The following is a 25,856-nucleotide window of genomic DNA, read 5'->3' on the forward strand; positions in this document are numbered from 1 at the left end:
GAGAACACTGGCTTCGCCTGTAATGAGCGAGAGACTGCAGAAGGCAGTGCGGCAGGACTCCTCTGTGATCACCCGGATGGCTGGACAGCTGGCTTGTGATTAAGCCAGTCTTTAGTGTTGCCATGTTTTCCTCTTCCCTGTGGTCTTTCCCATTAGCATCTCTGGTGCAAAGTAAACAAGAGGCATCTAGAGATGACAACACTACATTACACTTTTTACTAGTGGGGAGAGGAGCTCCCAGTGGTTCTTGCTCCTGACTGTCCACTAGAATTCCTGGGGATATTTAAATACTCTGTGCAGGGATGCTGGCTCAGTGTGTGTAGACTGTGGTGCTTAATGTGTGGTCGAGCCCAGCAGCTACTACATCAGCTGGTACTCTTTAGAAATGCAAATTCTCAGGCCTCATCCAAGACTTCCTGAGTCAGAAACTTGGAAGGAGGGAGAACAGGGGTAGGGCTAGAAATTTGTTTTATTTTAATTCTTAATGCCTTAAAAAAATTTTATTTATTGTTTGATTTTAAAGAGACAGAAAAGAAGGGAGATAGAGACAGAGAGGGAAACATTGATTTTTTTTAATGCCTTCATTGGTTTATTCTTGTATGTGCCCTGACTGGGGATTAAATCTGCAACCTTGGTATATCAAGACGACACTCTAACCAACTGAGCTACCGGCCAGTGTTTTAATAAGCCTTCCAGGGAATGATGGTCATGCTCAAGTGTTAGGGCTGCAGGGCACAGGTTCCAGTGATTTTGAAAAGACTCACAGGAGTTCCTATAGGGCAGTCTAGGTGGGCACCCATAGGTTAAATAGTACTGGTTTAGGTAGCTGACACTTGTCTCTTAATTGGTGCTTCCAGGCTCGGCCAATGCCCAGTGCTCCGTGAGAAACAGAGTGCTTTCACTGGGTGAGCATGAGAACTCTTGTCCTATGTTAAAAATAGCAGATGTGGTGTTGGTGTGTTCAGTCATTTTAACAACTAAATTCGATCAGCAGCAAAGCCCACTGAACTAATTGCTCAAACATCTATCAATAAAATGCCCTGTCCTTGTCATCTCCCCTTCAAATGAATACTTTCTTCCAAAAATAAACTAGCCAATTAACATGACTCTGTAGCCAAATATAACCATCTTTTTAATTCAATAGGATAAAAGAAATATGATTATGAAGCATCTACTTCATTTTGAAATGGGCCTTTGAGTCAAAATTTCATGCTTCCATTGGGGATCCATCTCATCCTTCAAAGAGAACTGAACAGTTTTAAAAGCTCAGGGTTTTCATTTATGCAACGATGACATTTAGAATTCTCGCTTTCATGCAGTCTCAGGATAAAAGCCTCCAGCAAGATATGCAATAAATGGAATCTTTATATGAACATCGATTCATACTTTGCATAAAGGAAGTTACTATGCAATGACTAATGCTTCAAAGAGTGGATTAGAGGCTGGTTGTTCTCTTCATGTCCTGCATGTGACTGGGCCTGGGGTGAGCATCACTCACCTTCCCTGGAGCTCCAACGACGCTTCATGAGAAAAGAGGCAACCCCATGGATCAGTTTATGACTCTGAGAGTTTTTGATGATAAGTTATGGGTGTAGTATAAGCAGTCGAAATAGCCTTACACAAGAGAAGCGAATGAGATTATGAGCATGCTTCCTTCTATATATGTATCAAGATAAATAGGCCTGTTCACTCCTGGTCAGTTCTTGGGACCCCAATATGTCTACTGAGAGCTTACCTCGAGGACAGTAGATGTCTGGAGCCCACCGGTTGCACTCATAATTGTCCGCTGCCTTTTCACAGGTGAAACACTTAAATCCACCAGGATATGGTGTGGCTACAAAAAGGATCAAGAGAAAAGAGTAATGCTTTAGACTAAGCACAGAATCCTGCATTGTGAAGTTAGACATTTTCACTTTTTTTAATTTAAATTTTGTTTTTTAAATTTATTTTATTTTATTGTGGCTGACATTTTTTTAATTTGCATTTTTTAAATTAAATCTTTATTGTTCAGATTATTACAGTTGTTCCTCTTTTTCCCCCTATGGCTCCCCTCCACACAGTTCCCACCCCACCTTCTATTTTATTTTATTTTATATTTTCCATCTCAAAACAGCTTGACAGTTTCTTTAAAAAGTCAACATGCAAGTAACATATGACTCAGCAATTGCACTCTTGGTCTTATTTCTCTGAGAAAAGGAAACACATCTTCACAAAAATCTGTACACAAATATTCACAGCAACTTTATTTGTAATAGACAAAACCTGGAATCAATCCAGATGTCCTTCAATGGGTGAAGGTTAAACTGTGGTACCTCCATGCTATAGAACACCAGTCCGCTATAAAAATGAACTATTAATACATTCATCAACTTGGATGAATTTCCAGGGAATTATGCCGAGTGAAAAAAGTCAATCCCCATAAATGTTATATATTATATGTAACATTTACTATATGTAATATTTTAAAATGATGAAATTTTAGAAATGGAGGAAAGATTAGTGGTTGCCAGGGTAGGGACAGGTTTAGAGGGAGCTTGGTGTGAGGCCAAGAGGAATCATGTGCTATTGAAACTATTTAGTGTCTTGACTTAGTTGTAAATACACAAACCTACACATGTGATAAAATTATGCAGAATTCAACACACACACACACACACACACACACACAATGTACACAAATAAAACTGGGGAGTCTGAATAAGACCAGTGGATAGGTGTATCAATATCAATAACCTGGCTGTGATATTAGTCTATAGTTTTTCAAAATGTTCCCATTGGGGGAAACTGGGTAAAGTATACCTGGAATCTTTCTATATTATTTCTTAAAACTGCTTAATCTACAATTATCTCAATAAACTTTTCAATTACAAAAGGCACTCTGAATTTCCAACGACTTACTTTTATGTGCCAACTTATGTAGACAGGTCAACAAGTACATATAAATATTAGGTTCAATCATAAAACTTTCCTGATGTTTGACCATTTTGTACCTGCAAAGGTGGCAATTTCTTTAGTTCCTTGTAATATTTCTATCTGCTCAGACCCAACATGGTTAAGAATCCCTGGGGATGATAAGAAAGGCGTCTCCAATGCTAAAATAGTTGCTGCGTATGCAGAGGTGAAACCTCTTGGGGGGCCTCTCAGGCCCAGGTCCAACGTCCGTGGGGCAGCACTGGGGGCCCCTGGGGATGCAGATGCACTCTAGGCTCCTAGCTCCATCCTGAAGCCCCTCCTCTCCATCCCCTCCTCTCCTCACCCCTAAGTTGCTTCTTCTGTCCTCCAGTTACTTGTATTCTCTACCTTGCATTTATGCTGGGGTGGGGGGAGGTGTTCCATGAGAGTCACGCCTCGTTAGCATTTAAAGATGAGGATGCACAAGGAATATCAGGCTAGGTTATCTCAGTCCGATCTGCTGATGTGCTTTTACTTGCTGCTGAGTTCTAATCATTTGCTTACTTTGCCTTTCTGCTTAGAGCTTTGCCTTTCATGAACAGAACTTGTGAATCTGTGTGTTTAATTTGTAGAATTACCTGGCCTCTTTGAAAGCTGCAAACACTCAAACACTTCATCTGCAGAAGCCAACTGTTCTCTCTCGCAGATGCCTGAGCCTGCATATCCCACTGGCGGAAATAATCATCTCAGGGTAAATTGCTTTACCCACATGGAACCAATTAAGTATGTTATCAAAAATAAATGAAGGAGGAGGCAGCCGCTTAAGGCCAGAATTATTGGCCAGATATAACTTTGATTTTCACCTTGCCTAGAACAGCTGCCCATCCTTGCACTTGCTTACAACAGTTCACAGAGCTGCCTCTGAAAATAGCAAGATCAAAAGTAATAAACTGTCTTTTTAAAAAGGCAGGTACCTGGACCTGTTTATGGGCCCATGTGAGAGTTCTATGTTCCTCCAAGTAGTTGATCACTCAAATTCATCAACAGAATGATAGTTTGCACATGGATCGTCTTAGAAAACGAGGATGGAAAGCCACTTAGACATAGCCATCCAACCACTTCATTCCCAAGGAGGAAATTTCACTGGGAGGAGTCATCCTCTCCCTAGGTATCTACTTATATAAAAACCCTGGGTGTAACAGCAAGGCCAGAACCGCGACCAACCGGAAGGAAGTCAGTCCTGCAGGGGTCGTCTTGGAAATGGCTACACCCTCCCCCAGCTGTTTCCTGGAGGGCGAGGTTTCAGGCAGGAACCCGCCCTCATAGTGGAGAGTAGAAGTGAAATGATTTGTAATGGATCTACTATTGAAGATACCTTTGGAAATACTATATCTATAGATAATATTAAAAATATATCTAAATGTGCAATTCTTTGTCCAAAAAAATGAGCATGTTCAAAAATTAAATGAAGAAATTTTGGATATACTTGATGGAGATTTTCACACATATTTGACTGATGATTCCATTGATTCTACAGATGATGCTGAAAAGGAAAATTTTCCCATCGAATTTCTTAATAGTATTACTCCTTCGGGAATGCAGTGTCATAAATTAAAATTGAAAGTGGGTGCAATCATCATGCTATTGAGAAATCTCAATAGTAAATGGGGTCTTTGTAATGGCATCAGATTTATTATCAAAAGATTACGACCTAACATTATTGAAGCTGAAGTATTAACAGGATCTGCAGAGGGAGAGGTTGTTCTGATTCCAAGAATTAATTTGTCCCCATCTGACACTGGCCTCCCATTTAAATTGATTAGACGACGGTTTCCCGTGATGCCAGCATTTGTGATGACTATTAATAAATCACAAGGACAAACTCTAGGCCAGTGGTTCTCAACCTTCTGGCCCTTTAAATACAGTTTCTCATATTGTGACCCCCTACCATAAAATTATTTTCGTTGCTACTTCATACTGTAATGTTGTTACTGTTATGAATCATAATGTAAATATCTGATATGCAGGATGGTCTTAGGCGACCCCTGTGAAAGGGTCGTTCGACTGCCAAAGGGGTCACGACCCACAGGTTGAGAACCGCTGCTCTAGACAGAGTAGGCATATTCCTACCTGAACCCGTTTTCGCACATGGTCAGTTATATGTTGCTTTCTCTCGAGTTTGAAGAACATGTGACGTTACAGTTAAAGTTCTAAATACTTCATCACAAGGGAAATTAGTCAAGCACTCTGAAAGTGTTTTTCACTCTTAATGTGGTGTACAGGGAGATATTAGAATAAGTTTAATCACTTTATCAGTCATTGTTTGCATCACTATTGTTTTTATATTATGTTTTTGTTGTTTTCATATCATGTTTTTGTCGTTTTTATATCATGCCTCTATTGTTGTTATATCCTTTTGGTGCTGTTTATTTACTAATAAATTTATATATTATTTTCATATACATTTTACTAATTCCCTTTCATCTCTCACACTTCTATTATAGAGAAAGGGCAAATAGCAATATTAAAATATCTCCGTTAATTAATTCCCTTTTTAAAAAATATATATTTTATTGATTTTACAGAGAAGAAGGGAGAGGGATAGAGAGTTAGAAACATCGATGAGAGAGAAACATCGATCAGCCGCCTCCTGCACACTCCCCACTGGGGATGTGCTTGCAACCAAGGTACATGCCCTTGACTGGAATCGAACCTGGGACCCTTGAGTCCGTAGGCCGATGCTCTATCCACTGAGCCAAACAGGTTAGGGCAATTAATTCCCTTTTAATGTGCACGAATTTCGTGCCCTGGGCTACTAGTAATTATAATAAAAAAGAAGTAAACTATTTTGTAAAACTACATGCAAGTAAGTTTTATATCTGCACATCCCACTACCTAGACAGGTGGGTTACATTTAAGTTAAAAGAGTCTAGTTTAGCGAAGTACATGCCTGAAGAATTTAAAACAAACAGGTTCTCATATTCCAAAGCCATTCAAATATTCTCATAGACATTTTATTGGCTTATTTTGATAAGTTATGAGAAAAAAACATGCAAAATAGTTTAGTAAATCATCCTGATTTCATTTTTAAAAAGTCACTAGCATCTTCAAAGTATTTAATATATAAATATGTTTAAAAGAGAGAAGTTTAGGCTAGCTGGTGTTGTTCAGTGGTTGAGCATTGACCTATGAACTAGGATGTTACGGTTCAATTCCTGGTCAGGGTACATGCCCTGATTGTAGGCTCAATCCCCAGTAGGTGGTGTGGTGGAAGCAGTCAATCAATGATTCTCTCTTATCATTGATGGTTCTATCTCTCTCTCCCTCTCTGAAATAAATAAAAACATATTTTTAAAAAAGTAAAAGTTTAAAGTAGTTTTTAAATTTTGAAGTAAGATTATCAGAGTAGGAGTTTTGAAAAACAGATGTAAACTGTTTGTCAAAGAATAGCATTTCTCAAAAAATGATCATATTGGTCAAGGTTCATGACTGAAAAGAGCCATAGCACTTTAGCTGGCATGATTAACTCGCTAGAGAATCTAATTTTATCTGAATGTTGCTACAGCCAGTAGAACTTTGAGCTGGAATGTTGGGCTAATTTTCCTGGAAACTTTCCCATCAAAGAGATAAATTAAGAACTCTGAGCAGAGATTGACACTCCAACCATTCTACACATAAACTTTTAGAGAATTTAGCATTAATAAGCTATAGTGTTCCAAATTTGGGATTATTTAATAGATTCTTCACAATTATCTTTTGCAAGACTAGTGACATGTTTAATTAAATACTGTCATTTCTTATACAAGTAGTACTGAACTCTGAAATTAACTTAAAGTAGATCAAAGTTAAAACAGGAACACAAACTAAAACACGCAGGTGGCATAATGAAGCTTTGTTTCAAATCACTTTATCTCTGAATGTGTTTATCAGCATGTATCACTGACAATTAACCAAACAATCTCATTTTCAGTAAGTTTTCTTTTTAAACCTACAACTTCATATCTGTGTGCATTGTCAACAACCACATGCTAATATTTGCTTATGGGAACTTGAACTTACATCTCAGCAGACGGAACTGATCAGTGAATAACCAAACCCTTTTCAGTGACACATCTCTGCAGACAGACTCAGCTTTAAGTTGATAATTATAGCACAATACCAAGCAATGGTTAAATCCTTCCCTCTGGAAATATTCAGCCAAAAATAGGTCTACAATTGAACAACTATCTCCAGTAACTTGCTAATTGATACTGCATCTGATAAGTATTTTTATAAAAGGACTGGAAAGAGATTCCTAAGAGATGTTCTATTTTTTCTTTGTTACTTCAAAGCATTGCAGAGCAAGTAGAGTTTCAAACTGTTGTGGCCCCAGCTGTGAATGAATCTAATTTGGCTCTTGATCACAGAGCTAATAAGCTTAGTACTCTGCAGTTCAGGGCATAAGTCCTTGGTCCCTCAAGAGAAGGTGATTGTAAAGAAAAAAAAAGAAACGCCAAAGTGCCCAGTTACTTCCTGTAACATAATCTGTCCATTAACTCCCATGGTCAGCTATAGTTCAACTGACCATAATTCATTTGTAAGGCATCGGGAAAGATTTCCTCTTTGTTTCCACCTCTTGGAACTTTTGCCTGGACAAAGGCCTTCAGTTACCAAAAACGGTGGTGAGAAGAAAATCTTGTTTTAAAATGCATGCTTCTGTGGAATGCAGCCAACCTTCTTTTTAAAATTCTTACCAAATTAATTCCCATTGTTTTTGGAAACTAGAAGCAAACACAAAATTTTTAGAAATCTAATAAATTGATCTACTTCTCAGACCACTTGCCTACAAATTGTTGTCAGTATCTTAACACCGTAAACAAATTTCTAAAAGAAATGTATTTTGTGCTGCCTTTCTAAAAAGTGTCCTTACTCCCTAAGGCGTATGCGGTACAGAATTATGAAAAAAAAAAATTAGTTGGTTCTCTATATTGGCATAAGAAACCCCCTGCAGGGATTCAGTGCTTTGGTCCACAGGAATGACTCAGAATATGCAACCAGTGGAAAAGTGAGAATCTCAGGAAAGATTGCTATTACAAGGAAAGGGAGGGAGGCCAAGAATAGGTTGAAGTCAATTTGGATGTTAAATTCTGCCATCTCCTATTCATTTCTCTTATCACTAACTTTAGTTTTAAAGGATTTATTAAGTTTTGGTACTTTAATCATCAGTTGGGAAGGAATTCATCATTTCTCACATGAAAAATAAAATACAATACAGATTATGGAAAAGAATGTTACTGAGGACAGCGCCTCAAGTTTGAAAGCCATAAAGTTTATTTCTGTTAAGGCTTAGAAGCTTCAAAGATTAGGGAATCAGAGAGCAAAGGAGATTATTCACAGAGGCTGAGGATTCCCGGCCCGGGTTCCAGTCCCACCCACTTATTATCTCTGAGGGCTGTTCGGGCCCAGCAGAAATGAGTTCATGTTTGCCTGGTGTGGAAACGTGTGTCTCCAGCATCAGTGCATTTCTGCCTCGTGGGTTCCGAGCTGTATCTAACAGAAATGGACTCTGGCTCACTTACTGACCTCAAGAAAACTGTGTGTGCCTCCATCTAGATAGTGAATCGATTATATTAATACTTCCAGATCGAAATAATCCCACACTGCCCTCATGTATGTGTTCTAGTCTGTGTTCTACAGAAACCTGCTTATTCATAGAGAGATCACTCCATCGAAGCATGGTCTAGTGCAGTGGTTCTCAACCTTCCTAATGCCGCGACCCTTTAATACAGTTCCCCATGTTGTGGTGACCCCCAATTTCATTGTTACAAATTGAACATAATTAAAGCATAGTGATTAATCACAAAAACAATATGTAATTATGTATGTGTTTTCCGATGTCTTAGGTGACCCCTGTGAAAGGGTTGTTTGACCCCCAAAGGGGTTTCGACCCACAGGTTGAGAACCGCTGGTCTAGTGGGTGCTGTGCAGGGCAGAGGACGATGGCCATTTTAAAAAAGTATAAAAACAAACAAACAAACACCATAAACCTCTGACCTAGTGCACAGAAATGGGAAGTTAACTGTGCTTTAACATGGGCAGGGTAAACAGAATTCTAGCCAAGTAGGACCCATGGATGGGAACTTCAACCCAGCAAGAACCTTTACCTTCCAGGACCCGTTACAGAGACTCCACAACAGAGCTGAGCCCAGACCTGCTGGTGACCTGTCTACATACAATCTAGCTTAGGAACGGCTTCTTCTATCCTCTATCTTTTTCTTAAAATCTTCTATCTTTAAAAATTGTATCAGAAAAACCTACCAATTATTTCTATATGATGAGTTCTTTTTAATTAAGCTATGGCTCTATTTAATTAACATAGGTCATCCTGCAAAGATCCCATTTTGAAATTGACTTTGAAATAGGGGCCCACACAATCAGACAGGACCCACTATACCACTGAGGCAGAAGCGGGATGTGTGTTTGTTTTGTTTGTGTTCACCTAAATCCAACCCCCTCGATTTCACTCCCCATCCTGAGTACAATCAGCCTCAGAGAAAGCCAGGTGTGGACCTGCTTTGTGGCCCAGTGACTTCTGAGTCTGTCACTGAAGTGGACAAAGAACCGCCCAGAGGCTGAGAATTCTGGCACTCAAACCTAAGAGACTGAAATCTAGGTTTTTGTTCACCAAGTCTGATAAAAAAAAGTATGACTGGAGAAAAGAACAAAATGCAATCCTAGAAAACAGAGCAGGTTTCAAAACACCTTCTTTTCACAAATTTTACTAAAATAAACAGCCCTGCAAAACAAGCATCCAGATAAGCTTCCCATACAATTCACAGTAGGCAATGGACTCTACTGGTGAGAGAGACAGTAGCAATAAATCTAAAGAAGCTCTTTGCTGCTTGCCAAAGGCATATTTGGAATTTAAAAATTAGAGCAACGTATTTTCAGCATCCTCAGTTTACCCTCTAAGCCAATTATAGCAACATCATAATTTACAGGTCTCCCATTGCCTAATATATATGTGCCCAGCATTTTACAGATGTTATTTACGATGTTAAGTTCACAAAACAATGTGACAGGGTATGGAATATTTTATCCACTTTAGAAATGTGAAAATTAACATTTTTAAAAGATTTCCCTAACATTTATTAAGCACTTACTACATTCAGTGCTAATGCTTTTTATGCATTCTTAGATTTAATCGTCACAAAGTGAGGGTATTTATTTCAAGCCAGAAGGCTACAAAGCAGTTGAGCTAGTTGCTGACCCATGGGCTGGCTGACTGGACGGCCTACCTCTTATCCAGACCAGACCATGCAGTTTAGTAGAGCAGCTGGCTGATGATATTAAAGGAGTCGGAGGAGCGGCCTCCACTGTGTAGATTCTAAGATCCTCAAAAGCAAGGACTATGCTTTATTTGCCTTTATGTCTTTCATGCCTATCACAGTTCTGACACACAGGATACACAAAAAGATATAGGTGGAACAGACTATTTCATAAGAGGAATGTACCTCAGGGCAAATGCTGAAGGTCAAAACATACACAATATACGCAGCTCTCACCACCACAGGGACAATACAGAGAAGATCCAACTAAGAGAGGAGGTGCAAGTGCTGTGTGATCCTTAGAATCTCAGCAGCAGAGGCACCTGATATTCTTGCTAAAAGCCAGAAACCACAGTACAGCCCCAGCCAGATACTCGATCAGACACTCCAGGGAAGGGACCGTGCATCTGCATTATGATGCACTCTCTAGATAAGTCTTGCACACAGGAAACCGAAAGGGAGAGGAAACAGGAAGCTGTGGAAGATAATTACATTGAAACTGAGAATGAGATGCACAGACAGGACCGGCTGTTATCTTCCCTACAAAGGACTGATCTTTTACAAACACATCCCTCCTGGGACACGGATTTCACTTTGATAACTGGCTGGCATGAGTCAAAGGGAAGGGTGTTCGGAATCAGAGCGAAGGTGCAGGGGACAGAGAAAATGAGCCTGATAATTTGCCTTAAAATAAAAAACAAACATGCTAGAAAAAGGTGGATAAAACTCACAGCATCTTTGGTAGCATTGCACCCCCCAATTAAATCACCAGAGGGTTTCCCTGTACCGCAGGCTGCCTTCTCCCAGCCATTTTTATTTTTATTTCATCATTATTATTATTATTTGTTAATCCTCACCTGAGGATACTTTTCCATTGATTTTTAGAGAGAGTGGAAGGGAGGGGGAGATTCAGAGAGAAAGAAACATCAATGTGAGAGAGACATATCAATCGGTTGCCTCCTGCACGCACCCCAACCAGGTCCTGTGATCAAGCCTATAACCAAGGCTCATACCCTTGACTGGAATCAAAACCGGGACCCTCCAGCCTGCTGGCTGAAGCCTTATCCACTGAGCTAAACTGGCCAGGGCTCCCGCCATTTTTTAACTCAAGTCTTATTTGCAGTCGAGTGACATTTCTGCAGCAAAGAGAACAGAGTCTTACTTGAAGGGTGGAGGTAGATAATGTCTTTCACTGTGAAGTCTCGGGACTGTGCAGCTTTCAGACAATCAGCCAGCAGGCTCAGCAGCAGGAGCCAGGCCAGGGCAGGGCCAGGCTCCATGGCAGGCCCAGGCGTCACTCATACAGGGCACCCGGGAGCGGGGACTCGGGACCACGGGAGAGCACTGGCACCTGAAATATGAAGCAAGAGTCATCTCAGTGTCCAACTCGAAAAAGCCACAGGACTTGGCCAAAGTTTTGTGTTGGGAGCAGAGCATCAGGAGGGCAGGGAGCCCAGGGCACAAGGAAGTGGGCAGACGTGGAGAGAAACTTTATAAACGGTAATTTTAGAGCACTTAGAAAATTCCGGCCCAAATCTCTTCTGAATCAGGTCGCTCAAGCTCCACTGGTAGCAGTCCCCTCTAATATCCAGCAGAGATGCTATCAAGAGAGATTGAATTTTAATGAAATCCAGCTATTTTTTTGCCAGGAGGCCAGGGGATGGCTGCCAGAATGCAACAATAAATAAGTCAGGTACAAAAGCTCAGAAGCGTTTCCCTGATAATGGTGCAGGCCAAGGACGGGAGTACAGCCTTACTGGGTCACAGTGCCCGTGCAAACCTGCACAGGACAGACTTTCAGATCTGGGGAATAAAGAAATGTATGCAAATGGGCCTCTTCCAAACCAAAAACTGCCTTTCTAGCTCAAAATCCCCTTAACATAAGTAGCATCATTGGCTAGGTGCTGTTGAAGTCATATACTGGTACAGGGCATCCCAAAAAATGTAAACACATATTAACAGCTGATAGCTCAATTTTGAAAATGAAATGTATTTTAATAAATACTGCCTTTATAACTATTCAAAGTGTGCATACATTTTTGGGATAATATATATCTATATATCTATACATCTATATCTATATAGATATATGACGTCATATATACATATACACATATGCTAATTACTATTATAATCCATTTGCAGTAAATCAAAGTCCAGTAAATAGAGGAGGTGATTCAGATCCAGGCAGTCTGATCATTGAGTCCACATTTTTAAACACTAGGTGATACTGTGTTCTTCCAAAGATTATTTTGTTGTGTGTACACAAAAACTGCTGAAATAAGATCAAGGTATCACTGTAGCTGTAAGCAATCATCATTCTGTCCTCTACAGTATTCTGATTCTGTCCTTTTCAATTAAAACTGGGGACAGGAAAACCTTCTACTAGGGTTGAATTGTCCAGCTTACTTAGATGTAGCTATATCCTGAGTGGCCAGATTATTATGACCACCTGACGTTTGTAGGCAAATTAGCTATAATTTCGCACTGAAGTTGCTAGAAAGCCAGACCATTATAAATAGGGAAGCAGTTTGTTTACCATGACAGTATAAGTGAATTTTTTCTGAAGATATGGGTAAACAACACAATTTAACAGCCTTTGAAAGTGGGATATATTTGAACATGAGTGGCCAGATTATTATGACCACCCCAGCAGTACTTCGTTGGGCCACCTTTTGCCTTCAATACTGAGGCAATTCTTGGCATTGACTCCACGAGATGTTGAAAGGTGATGCGAGGAATCTGACACCATGCCTGATGAATAGCACTGCCCAGTTCTGTGAGATTTGATGGTTGTGGCACCAGCTGCCTGATGGCTCTTTTAACTTCGTCCCACAAATGCTCAATTGGATTGAGATCTGGTGATTGTGGGGGCCACCTAAGCAAGGTAAAGTCTCCCTCATGTTCTTGAAACCACTCCTGCACAGTACGAGCACCATGGCATGGCACATTGTCTTGTTGGAAGAAGCCATCTCCATTGGGATACGCCATCAACATGATAGGATGAACTTGATCAGCAACGATACTTAGGTATGTTGTGCTATTCAGACATTGTTCCACATGAATTAAAGGGCCCAAATCATGCCAGGAAAACATGCCCCAAACCATAACACTGCTCCCACCAGCTTGAAGGGTTGTACTCTTGCATGTGGGGTGCATGCTTTCATGCTGTTTCTGCCAAATTCTCACTCTGCCAACTGCAAGATGCAACTGGAAACGTGATTCATCAGACCACATGACTTTTTTTCCATTACTCGACTGTCCAATTCTTGTGTTCCTGTGCGAATTGGAGACGTTTTATCTTGGTAACTGCAGACAACAAAGGTGTTCGAACAGGCCTTCGGCTTTCATATCCCATACGATGCAGTGTACGGCTAATTTGCCTACAATGTCAGGTGGTCATAATAATCTGGCCACTCATAATAACATATATCCAATGTTCAAAGGCTGTTAAATCACATTGTTTACCCATATCTTCAGAAACAAATCACTTCTACTGTCATGGTAAACAACCTGCTTCCCTATTTATAATGGTCTGGCCCTCTAGCAACTTCAGCGCGAAATTATAGCTAATTTGCCTACAAACATCAGGTGGTCATAATAATCTGGCTAGTCAGTGTATATCTCAATTTATATGTGCTATTTGCTTGCCAACTTATTGCTTTCCTATAATCACCTTCTATTTTCTAACTACCAGCATTCTATTGCCCATGCAAGTGGTCAAGTTAGAAAGTCACTTTACTTTTAACATGCTAAAAAACACATGATTCGGACATTTTGTTTACAAATGTTGATACCAATGTTCAATGAGCTTTTTAAAATAGCATAACAAGAAACCTATATGACCTTATTAACCAATGTCATCCCAATAAATATCATAAACTAAAAAAAAGAAACAAGATAGCATAACAAAATAATTCTAAAATTAGACCAAGAGTAAATGTATTACAAAACAAATTTAATTGAGAAAATCAATATGAACTAATCAGATATTAGGATATACTACAGAGTAATATTAATCAAGGCAGAAGAATAGAAAGTATAAAAATGAATACAGAGAATGGAACACTCCAAGGAGCTCAGAAATAGATCCAACTATTTTCATAATATAAGCAATTTTTCAAAGTTACAGAAGAGAAAAATATTAAATGGCAAGAATTATGATAACTTGATTAAATACTGTGAAAAAGATGAACTGAAATCAAATAATGCACAATACACTAAAATTAACTCCAGATGGATTGGTGTGTTCTTTTGTTTTAAGAAACAGACAATTTGTTAGAAAAATAAGAGTAGAGCTCTTACCACCCTGTAGCAGTTTGGTGATGCCAGCCGGGCCAATTTCATGCTCACGGCATGTTTACAGTTTGGCTCCCCATGCAAATTTGTGTGCAGGAAGAGAAGGGGCCGCCCGCTCCCTTAATAAATGTGAGTGCCCGGCCCCGTGCTAGCCACTTAGTTGAACAATATGATGAGGAAACAAATATCAATGATATCCTCCCCTCGCTGAGTGACAGAGAGAAACATTGTCTCCTCCTGAATGAATGCAGTGGTGGTTCATGGTCCATCCACCTGGTCAGGTGAGGCTACTTGAGGAACACATCCGCACAGCGTCCCATGGCGAGCCCCCTGCACATCCACACCCCCTCCTCACTGTCTGCAGCAGGCCCAGGGTGAGGAGAGCTACCTGGTTTTATTTTGATATCATTTAACATTGAATATCAACTAGTTGCCAGCCTAAGTTCTTTTTAATGTGAAACTGAATGTCCACACCAGTGCTTCAATATATCAAACATTGCAAGTGTCACATTTTTATTAGAGCATTTTTTAACCACAGTATTCCTTCTGGTTATTGATTTAAAAATCTCCCTCTGCATGGTACTTTCACTAAGAGTTATGCATTACTTAATGTCATCTGAAATTTACCTTATTGCAACCTCTGCTGCCTGGCTACCCAGCCATGAGCCTTCCTTTTGCAGCATGTTTGGCTATACATGAGTAACATACAGACGTGAAAACCTAAATGCCCGGGATTGAAGCCTTACTCCAACATTTTCTGGCTGTGCAACCTTGAGCCAGTTACTTAACCACTCCATGCCTCAGTTTTCTCATCTTCACCATGAGAATTAAATGAGTTACCACAGGACACAGACACCAGGGGGGTGAGGGAATGAGTGTGGGGGGTGAGGGGCACTGGGGGGGATAAGGACACATATGTAATACCTTAATCAATAAAGAAAAAATGAGTTACCACACCTAAAGCACTAAAAATAGCACCTGTTACACAGTAAATTCCATGTAATATTTTCCAATATTTTTACTATTATTGTTTTCTTCAAATTCAGTCAATATACTTTTCTACGTGAATTGAACCATTAATGGTCGTTCCATACAAAGCTCTCTTCCCTTAAATCAGAAAAAACATAATTCCCAAAACTACTAAGTATGACAAATAACGATCCATCCTGACATCTGCCCCAATGCCAGCCAGGAAGGGACGAGACCAGTGGAAGAGAAAGGGAGGCTACCCCCTGCCACCAGGATCTTAATATGCTGAGGCTCATGTAGACCCAATTGACTTCCTGTCATCCCTCATCAATGAAGCAAACAGGTGGGTGCTGCCCTTCTACACTCTCCCCCACACCTCACCCCGGCTACCTCCCAGGCCTGTGTTCCGGCCCATGATCCTTACATATCTGCTTTGGTTGGATTTACTTGTATAAAAGATGTTGAGAAAGCACAGGTGAGGAGCACATTACCTTGCAACCCTTCCAAGGCTCCAGTCTCCCTGTGTGCCGTGTGCTCCTCAATTGATATCCAATTGTCATGCGCTAAGCTAAAGCAGTCATTTCATTCATTAAAAGAGATCAGCTCTACTTATTATAGGAAAGGGCAAGCTTAATTCTTCAGGCCTGAATTGTTTAGCAACAAGTTTTCATATTTGGGAGCTTCAACTACTTTTTTTTTTTAAATCCTCACCTAAAGATTTTTTTTCCGTTGATTTTTAGAGGGAGTGAAAGGGAGAGAGAACGAGAAACAGAAAAAGAGAGAGGGTGGAGAGAGAGAGAGAGAGAGAAACATCAATGTGAGAGAGACACATCAACTGGTTGCCTCCTGCACATGTGCCCTGAGCAGGACTAGGAATCGAGCCCACAATCCTTCAGTCTGCAGGCCCACCTTCTAACCACTGAGCAAGATTGGCCAGGGCTCAACTACTTTTTTAAACCATGAATTTTATTTGTTTAATGGAGAATTTCCAAAGTCTTAAAGTAATGGAGTCACTATTATCACAACACATTTTATTCAGGAAATTATTCTTTCTTTAGAAAAAAAAGTATTTCTAGGTTTATGTTTGAATAGAAAAGAGACTGAAAGGACAGACACCAAAATGGCGTAGGATTTTGGATAATGTTCCTCTTGCTCAGTTTGCATATGTTTAATGTCATTCTTTGTGTTCAATTTCGCATGCTTAGAACATTTCAATGAGTATGCCTTGTTTTTATAAAGAGGAAAAGAGTTGTTTAAAATACAATGCTTCTTAGAGAATGAGTTTGACAGAATAATTTCACTCTTTAATCTACAAAGGAAAGTCAGCTTTTACCTATAGCCATGAACATAACCTCAAAAATGTCCCTGCCTCTTCTCCAGTAATAGAACCCGCACTTCACAGACTGTCCTCTCCTTTCCTCTTCTACCAGGCCCTTCCCTTAGCATCTTAGCCAGGGTGCCCCTCGAAGCAGAATCTAGGGCCAGGAGGACAGGTGCTCAGACTTTATCTGGGAGGAGCAAGCCCAGGAAATTGAGAATAAAGGGAAGGAAGGAATGTGGGAAGGAGAGAGAGGTGGGCTGGGGAGAATATGAAACTGGACAACATAAAACAATGTGATCCTAATCCTAGGTCCTAATCTCATGCTGCTCACAGTCACAGGCCACATAGAGACAGGACTGCAAGGAAGACCTGCACATCAGTAGAGTCCATGGAAGGAGAAAGGAGGAAGGATTTATCTTCCCGGTTGCTTCCTGTCTCTTGTTCCCCATTGATCAAGGTTCACTCCCTTACATTTGAATGTGTTATTAATCTTTGTAAATATCCTTGCTTTTTTTTTAGGGTGTGTTATTTTTATTGTATACATTTTTACTGATGTAAAATTCACCATTTTAAAATAATACAGTTCAGTGTTTGGGGTATATTCATAATATTGTGCAACCATCACCTAGTCCAGAACATTCCCATCGCCTCCAGAATAAAATGTGGCACCCATTAGCAGTCACTCCCAATTCCATTCTCTCCCTACTCTCTGGCAACCACTAATCTACTTTCTATCTCTACGGATTTGCCTGTTGGGAACATTTCATGTAAATGGAGTCATAAAACACATAGCTGTCTGTGTCTGGCTTCTTTCACTTAGCATAATGTTTTTAAGGTTCATCCATGTTATAGAATGAATTATATTTATGGCTGAATTATATTTCATTGTATTGATATACATGTACTTATCTATTGATTGGTTGATAGACATCTGGGTGGTTTACACTTTGGGGTTATCGTGAATAAAACTGTTATTAACATTCATGTACATGTTTTTGTGGAGACATATATTTTCAATTTTCTGGGCTATATACTTAAGAGTGGAATTGTTGAGTCTTATGGTGACTCTATGTTTAATTTTTTGAAGAACTGCCAGTCTTTCACAGTAGCTGCACCATTTTACATTCCCATCTCAGTGCTCCAATTTCTCCATCTTTACCAACACTTATTTTAACTAAAAAAATGTATATCCATCTTAGTGAGTATGACATGGTATCTCATTGTGGTTTTAATTTGCATTTCCCAAGTGACTAATGGTGCTGGTCATCCCTTCATGTGCTTACTGGCCATTTGTATATTTTCTTTGGAGTAATGTCTATTCAGATCCTTTGCCCATTTTTTAATTGAGGTATTATCCTTTTATTGTTGAGTTGAAAGAATTCTTTCTATATTCTGGCCTCTGTACCCTTTTCAGATACATGATTTGCAAATCTTCTCTCCCATTCTTCTGGTTGACCTTTCACTTTCTTGATGGTGTCCTTTGGCACACAAAAATTTTTAATTTTGATGAAGCCCATACATTACTTTTTATAAAGCTTTTGCTCCTTTTAAAAGTCAAGCACTGAAAAGAAGGATCTGCATACAATTCAGAGTGAAAGAATGTTGTGTATTGTGCAGTAGCCAGGGCTAGGTTTCCCACTGCTCTTTTCCATGAGAAAAACTGGACAGACAGGACTGATTATTAATATCACCAACGGCTTACATCCCTGCAGTAAATCATGAATCACTACCCACTCTATTAGTATTTTCTAGGAACTGAAAAGTGAAAAATGAGTGACATGCATTCACAATGAGCCTATTACTGAATACGGGCCCTGCTGAGGGGGCTGTACCTTTTCTGTATATATTCTCAATAGTTGGTGGAACTTTACCCTCTAAACCTTATCAATACGATGCTGGACACGCTCTGATAATACGAGGGCTCTTTTCTAGAACTTTGATGCTTATCCCTGGAATCCACTGTGCCTTTGGACTGCTCTAGACATTTAGAAAGGCTGTTGCATTGATTTCCATTTTATGTGCTGCTATTTGAATATGCACTGAGGATTCCTCTCCTGACTACAGCTCTCTTTATGAACAAGCACATTCTCATTTTCACAGCTCTGTGACCTTTCATTTGTTATTTATGAGCTTTTGCAAATCTAATACCACCCTGACAGATTTAATTTGTGCTCTAAATTACCTTTGCATGAGTTACTCAACTGCTGGTTTTATTCCAATGGATTACTTGTTACATTCTGAAACAGAAAAAAAAAAGTTCAAGATCTATTAGAGTTCCTCCACTTGAGAGAAAGTTGAAAAGAGTTGCATTCTGTTTTTGACTCCCTGGTACTAGGTAGTATAAAAGAGGATTTCTATACTCATCAGAGAGGCAAACTGATAGGACCACAACCCAGGTTGAGTTTTACAAATCCACACCCATATAGAGTCCATAAAATAAATACTCTTAATTCCTTAAACTGGATACTAGAAGACAATTAAGCACTTCTGGAAGCTACATTGATTGAGGTACTAAGTATTAAATAAAACATCTCAGTACTAAATCAATATATAAGTAATTGTGAAGTAGAGAACTAATGCAAATCTAAATACTTTTCAATGATATTCATATTAAAATTTGAAATGCTTAACAAGAGAAAAATGGAATTCTGAAGCCCAAAACATCATGACAAGTCTTGATTTGATTTTTAATATGTACAGACTAGACTTGATAGCGACTTGACTTAATAACCTGAAAACGTCAATTCATCTTCCAGAAGTATCAAATAAGGTATGCCTTCATGAAACTAAGTCTATTTAAATACACCATTCTGATCCTAGTACCTTCTCACGGTTCAGGAATTGCTTATAACATGTGGTAGTATTAAACAAAGTCTGCAAATTCGTTAAGTCTCCAATGAGAGGTGGGGTTTACATCCCCTCCCCTTGATTCTGGGCCAACCTTCTTGACCAATTGACCAGAGTGTAGTGGAAATGACACTGTGTGTCTTTCAAAGCTACGCCATAGAAGGCGATTAACTTCTACCCAGTGCTCCGGAACACCCACTCTGGGCCATGTAAGCAGTCCGGGTACTCTGAGTGCCATGCTGTGAGGAAGGCCAAGCAGTGCACACACAGCTACTGAGACTCCTACAAAAAGAGAGCTACCTTTCCAGCTCCAGTTGCTCCAGTCCTGTCTCTTCCCCTCTATGCCAGTTCCAGCCACTGTCTGAATGTAGCTGCATTGAGACTCCAAGCAAGAACCACCACGCTAAACGCTTCTCACATTCCTGACCCACAGAAACCACGAGGGATAGATGATTGCTATGGCCTCATACCACTAAGTTTTGTGGTGATTTGTGATACAGCAATATGTATCTGGATCGTGAGGAACTGGAACAGGAGAGCTAATGAGGAATTATAGTTCAGCTCATGAAGACAATTCCAGTTTTCACATTGGATGCAAGGTACAGAAATCCAAATCAAACAGGCTGTGACCAAAACTGAGGGGCAGAAGGGAGGGAGAAAAATTGTACTATCTCACCTAACTGCCCAGTTTGGACAAAGCGGAACTTTTAACCCTGTTATTAGGAATTTCCATCTCTCAACTCTGCTTTGTCCTCTCTTTTTCCATTACTCTCATCTAGGTCTTCCCAATATGTGACCAGTTGCTTCAGAAGCATTCCCAGACTGTTTTTCAACTGTTCCAGAAAAAGCCCTAAAAAAGTAGGGCAGTCTGTCCTTGGATCATAACTTGCCAGCGGAATGTGGAAGTCCATTGGCCAGACAGAGCTGGGTCATGAGCATGTCACTGGGACAAGTTCATCATATCAACTATGGAAATCACGTGCTTTGAGAACAGAGAAGGTATTGATCTCCCGAAATAAAATGTAGGTCTTGTCACCTGAAAAAGAAGGACTAAATGCTGGGCTAGCAACATTACTCAGATGCCCACTACAATAAATAATACAGAGTTTGAAATAACCTCATTAGCCTGCAAATGCACAATGAAGCTAATGGTAGCTCAGATAAATATCTTTGCAAATTCCAGAAAATAGTGAAATTAGCATGATTGACCCAATTTTCTTCTCTTAAAATAGAATACCACTCCATTACAACTTTACAAATAAAAATATACAGTTGAGCCCTACCTGGTTTGGCTCAGTGGATAGAGCATTGGCCTGCATCAGCCTGAAGGGTCCCAGATTCGATTCCAGTCAAGGGCACATGCCCGGGTTGTGGGCTTGATCCCCAATAGGAGGCGTGCAGGAGGCAGCCAATCAATGATTCTCTCTCATCATTGATGTTTCTATCTCTCCCTTTCTCTCTGAAATCAATAAAAGTATAATTTTTTTAAAAAAGAAATATATATATATATCTCCTATCTAATAATAGACAAACAGGGTAATTGACCATACCTTCGCTACACCTCCCATTGGTTAATCAGCACGATATGCAAATTAATCGCCAACAAAGATGGCGGTTAATTTGCATACATAGGTGGCTATCAGCTATCAGAGCCTGCAATCAGAGCTGAGAGGTCCCCTGCCCAGGCCTGATGCCTTGGTCAGAAGTGTTAGGCCTGGGCATGGGCAGAGCCAGGATGGTGGGGAGCAGGGGGAGGGCAGCGATGGTGGGGAGCAGGAGCGGAGCCAGTGATCGCAGGGGGCAGGGGCGGAGCCAGCGATTGCGGGAAGCTGGGGGTCCGCTGCCCCGGCCTAATGCCTTGGCCACAGGCGTTAGGCCTGGGCAGGGGCGATCGTGGGGAGCAGAGGTGGAGTCGGCATTCACAGGGAGCTGGGGGTCCCCTGCTCAGGCCTAATGCCTGGGTCAGAGGCATTAGGCCTGGGAAGGGGTGGAGCCGGCAATGGCAGGGAGCTGGGGGTCCCCTGCCCAGGCCTACAGCCTTGGCCAGAGGTGTTAGGCCTGTGCAGGGGTGGAGCCAGCGATTGCGGGGAGCAGGGAGGGAGCTGACGATGGTGGGGAGCAGGGGAAGAGCCAGTGATCATGGGGAGCAGGGGCTGAGCCGACGATTGAGGGAGCTGGAGGTCCCCTGTCCAGGGCTAATGACTCTGCCAGAGGTGTTAGGCCTGGGCTGGGGCCAAGCCGGCAATTGATGTGAACTACAGAGGAAACACCTTTTCTGACTGCTCATTGGCTTAGCTCCCTGTTTGCCACTGGTAATATTCTTAGTAACTTGGGTAATAAGAGTCCAAATAGGTGATCTAGGGTTTTTTACCACACTCCTGGAGAAAAAATGGAAGGTCCACTGCTGGAGGGCTAAGAAATGTCATATCCTGCCCTAGCTGGTTTTGCTCAGTGGATAATGCCTCGGCCTGCCCACTGCTGGGTCTGGGTTCAATTCTGACTAAGGGCATGTACCTAGGTTGCAGGCTCCTCCCTGGCCTGGGCCCAGGTCAGGGCTCATGCAGGAGGCAACCAATAAAAGTGTTCCTCTCACTTTGATGTTTCTCTCTGTCTTTCCTTTTCTCTTCCACATTCTCTAAAAATCAATGGAAACATATCCTCAGGTGAGGATAAAAAAGGAAAGAAAGAAATGTCATATCCTATGAAAGACACATCTTGAAAATGCCTAAAGAAAGTTGTCATTTTTTCATGGTAAAGGGACTGGAGTCCATGTTGATGAAAACACCTTGGTGGTTGCGGTGACTGGCAGTGGCTGCAACGGTGGGGTGATGGGGCTGGTGCTTTCCCCTGATCAGCCTAGTCACCTTCCACAAAGGGAGGCCAGACTATGGCTTAGGCCTGCTCCCCAAGGGGAGCAGGGAGCAGGGAGTAGGACATCCCCTGAGGGCTCCCAGTATGTGATAGGGGGCAAGCTGGGCTAAGGGACCCCTCCCCCCCATCCAGTGCACAAATTTTTGTGCACCGGGCCTCTAGTAAATATATATATTTGAAACAATAGTTTGGGTGGGCATTTGGAATCCATTCTGCCCTATACTCCCCCCTTCTTATGGCATGGCTCTTCTACTGACACCCATCACTTCTTACAATTAGAGAGCACCACATGCTTACATGGTCATTGTGATTGGACATCTGATCTGAGCCAGGCCATTCAGAGTTCTTCCTGGGTATTTTTCAAGCCAGAATTGGAAAAAAAACAATCAGCCTTCTCTGGTACAGAAATCCCCAAGAAGTGAAACTCAGGTAGCTATATATGACATGCTCCTCCCCATGTGGAGGAGAAAGAAGAGAATGAAGCTTGTTGGCCAAGCTACACAGAGATCAGAGATGATGAGCCCCAGCTATGTGTACCCCTTGCCTTTTTGACCATCATTTCACTCTTCCCTTAGAAGCCTCAGTCTCCATATAATATATACCCATTTTCCCCAAGCTAATTTGAGGTGGTTTTTTGTCCCTTGCAACTACAAGCTCTGATCAATTCAAGAGTCTTCCAAAAGAGTCCACCCACTAGCCTATTTTTCCTTTGTAATAAATAAGCTTTGCTTTAATATTTCTTAAATGTTTATCTACTAAAAGGTTAGCATTGGTTTCAAAATGTCAATAATAGAGAACTAGTCAGAGATTAACTCTTTCAGACTTTGTGGACACTGGTGTTTTATTTTCATAACCTACAGGGAGATAGATGTTCACACATTCCCAACCTGAATTGAGGATCTATCTGCATCAAAATCCATGCTTAAAAAATGTATTTCTTTTTCTGGAACCCCTTGGCAAGGCTAGAGTTACAGAAAAGAGCTGCCTTTCTACCTTGTCCCCATCTTATTTAAAGGTCAAGTGCATCAAAATGCTTCAATTCCTGAAGGATGTTTGGCTGAGTATGCCTAGCGGTCTATTCGCATTTCTAAAAGATGTTGTATTAACTCTCTTCTGCTTGCAGGCTATATGCTTGTTGCTCCCTCTATCAATTTGAAGGTTCTCTAGAACTGACAAGAAGGCATTGTGAAGGGCAAATAGCCATAAGGGGACGAAGTCAAAGAACTCTCTAGGCAGGAATGAAACTCTGGGCACATTTTGGTCGTAGCCTGCAATTTTTTATTTACTTGGAAGGGAGTGGCAGTTTGGAGAAACTTTTGCTTTTGTGCCTTTAATTAAACACTTCTATATTTCTAAGAATGTCATGTCTTCATTTATTTTTTTTCCTAGGAATTTTCATCCTACAGACCTTCCAAATATGTGGAAGTACAAAATGTACTCAGAAACAATGCGATAGTTATAAATGAATTAAATCTCAGATGTAATCTCATGTTCAAAATAACCCTGTTCCAAATGTAACATTCAGATCACTAGGCACATGTCTTAAGAAGAGTTACTTTGGCCCAGTACAGAGGTGGTCCACTCTGTATTTAGGGTGGTGCCTTTATCCTTCCTCTGCTAATTTAGGGTGTTTCTGAAATTCCAGAAACAAAAAAGTGCCAGTAATAATCAATCATAAACAGACACTACCTGCTGTGAATCCATGGAGATGTTCTGTACTATCTTAACCAAGGTTGTAAAATTCTTATTGAATTTTTTGGGGGAGACATTGGTTAATAATATTACGCAGGTTTCAGGTGTACAATTCTATAAGGCATTATCTGTACATTGTATTGTGTGTTCACCACCCCAAGTCAAGTCTCCTTTATCACCATTCCCCCTTTACCCTTTTCTACCTCCTACTCTCTACTAATCACCATACCGTTGTCATTGTCTCTGAGGATTTTTTGTTTTGTTTTTGGCTTAATCCTTTCACCTTTTTTACTGAGCCCCCAACCCCACCCCTCTAACAGCTGTTGGTCTGCTCTCTATATCTATGAGTCTGATTCTATTTTGTTTGTTTATTTTGTTCATTAGATTCCACATATAAATGTACTTGCTCATTTGATAGGTGTGGAGAGCCCTTTCAGAATTTCTTATAGGGTAGAAGAGCCAACATGTGCTCTCTTTTATTGTGAGAAAAATCATAAAAATAACCAACATCAAAAGAATGGCTTATGTAAAAATGCTATGGTTATATTTTTTTCAAATCACTGGGTTCCTTAGTAGGTAACCACTAAATCTTAACCAATGTTTCTCATTTAATAAAGAATGTGCTTTTAAAAACAAATCTTTCCATGCACTCATTCTCCATATTTCTGATCAACCAATACCTTGTGCTACACACAATACATCTCCTAACAGCTCCAAGACCATCACAGCTTCACTTGTGAAAGGGTATCGGGACCTGCTAAACTCATAGCCTAAACTATACCTTGACTTTTCAAATTAGCAAAATTATTTCAAGGAAGGAAAAATTTCCTCACCCTGGCTCTGAAGCCAAAAGAATGTGTGGGATGCCCTCCTACCTCTGTTTCATTGAAGTAGTTCTTCCTTTGTAATGTACCATCTTCATTTACAAGTCTCTATAAATAATGGTTAAAGTCTATTGTAGCAAAACAAAATATAATAAGATCTAATGTAGTATTTATTCAGGCAGAAAAAGATATAGGAGTTATTTATAAAAGCAGATTATTCTTGATAATAGAAACTTTTTGTTATTGCATCTAAATTAATTGCCTTCTTAAGAGAAAAAAAATACTGTGTTAGTCTCTTGTGGATAAGGAAGCGTAGGTACACAAATGGACTCCTGACCACTGATACTGAAAGAGCCACGTGAGAGTCCTCTCTCTTCCTCCTTATTACTGAGTTTTCCTATTTCTGATCCTCAGTGTCCTTGTTTCTACTTCACTTGTTCACTCATTCATTCACCACCCTCTAGGACAGTGGTTCTCAACCTTGGCTGCACATTAGAATCACCTGGGAATGTTTTTAAAATCCTGATTTCTGGGCCTCATCCTCCGGAAATTCTGTTTCTTTGTTACTAATGTTGTGGCCCCACCCCATAACAAAGAAACAGAATTTCTGGAGGATGAGGCCCAGAAATCAGGATTTTAAAAAGATTCCCAGGTGATTCTAATGTGCAGCCAAGGTTGAGAACCACTGCTCTAGGAGGTAGGTATAGATAATGTTATATTATACATATTACTGTTAACAGTTTTGGCTTAATAACCAAACTGTTGAATTCCATTAGTGAAATCATAAAGGTAAGTCTTATAAATCCTCACAAAGGCTGCTAAGTACATGGGGGG

At 40.5% G+C, this 25,856-nt stretch overlaps 1 protein-coding gene across 3 annotated transcripts in view; it reads right to left on the minus strand.

Moving 5' to 3' along the window:
* Positions 1–25,856, minus strand: part of LYPD6 (LY6/PLAUR domain containing 6) — a 191,513-nt gene that overhangs the window by 15,884 nt on the left and 149,773 nt on the right. For all 3 annotated transcript variants that reach the window (XM_070423030.1, XM_070423029.1, XM_070423031.1), the window contains 2 exons: positions 11,362–11,550; positions 1,736–1,834 (listed from right to left, as the gene is read on the minus strand). In XM_070423030.1, coding sequence (XP_070279131.1) covers positions 1,736–1,834; positions 11,362–11,479 — 217 coding nt within the window. In that variant the 5' untranslated portion in view covers positions 11,480–11,550. The remainder of the gene's footprint in view (positions 1–1,735; positions 1,835–11,361; positions 11,551–25,856) is intronic.

This window comes from Myotis yumanensis, unplaced genomic scaffold (assembly GCF_028538775.1).
Source record: "Myotis yumanensis isolate MYYU_CA2020_CCGP unplaced genomic scaffold, mMyoYum1.0.hap1 SCAF_8, whole genome shotgun sequence".
Classification (NCBI taxonomy): Eukaryota; Metazoa; Chordata; class Mammalia; order Chiroptera; family Vespertilionidae; genus Myotis; species Myotis yumanensis.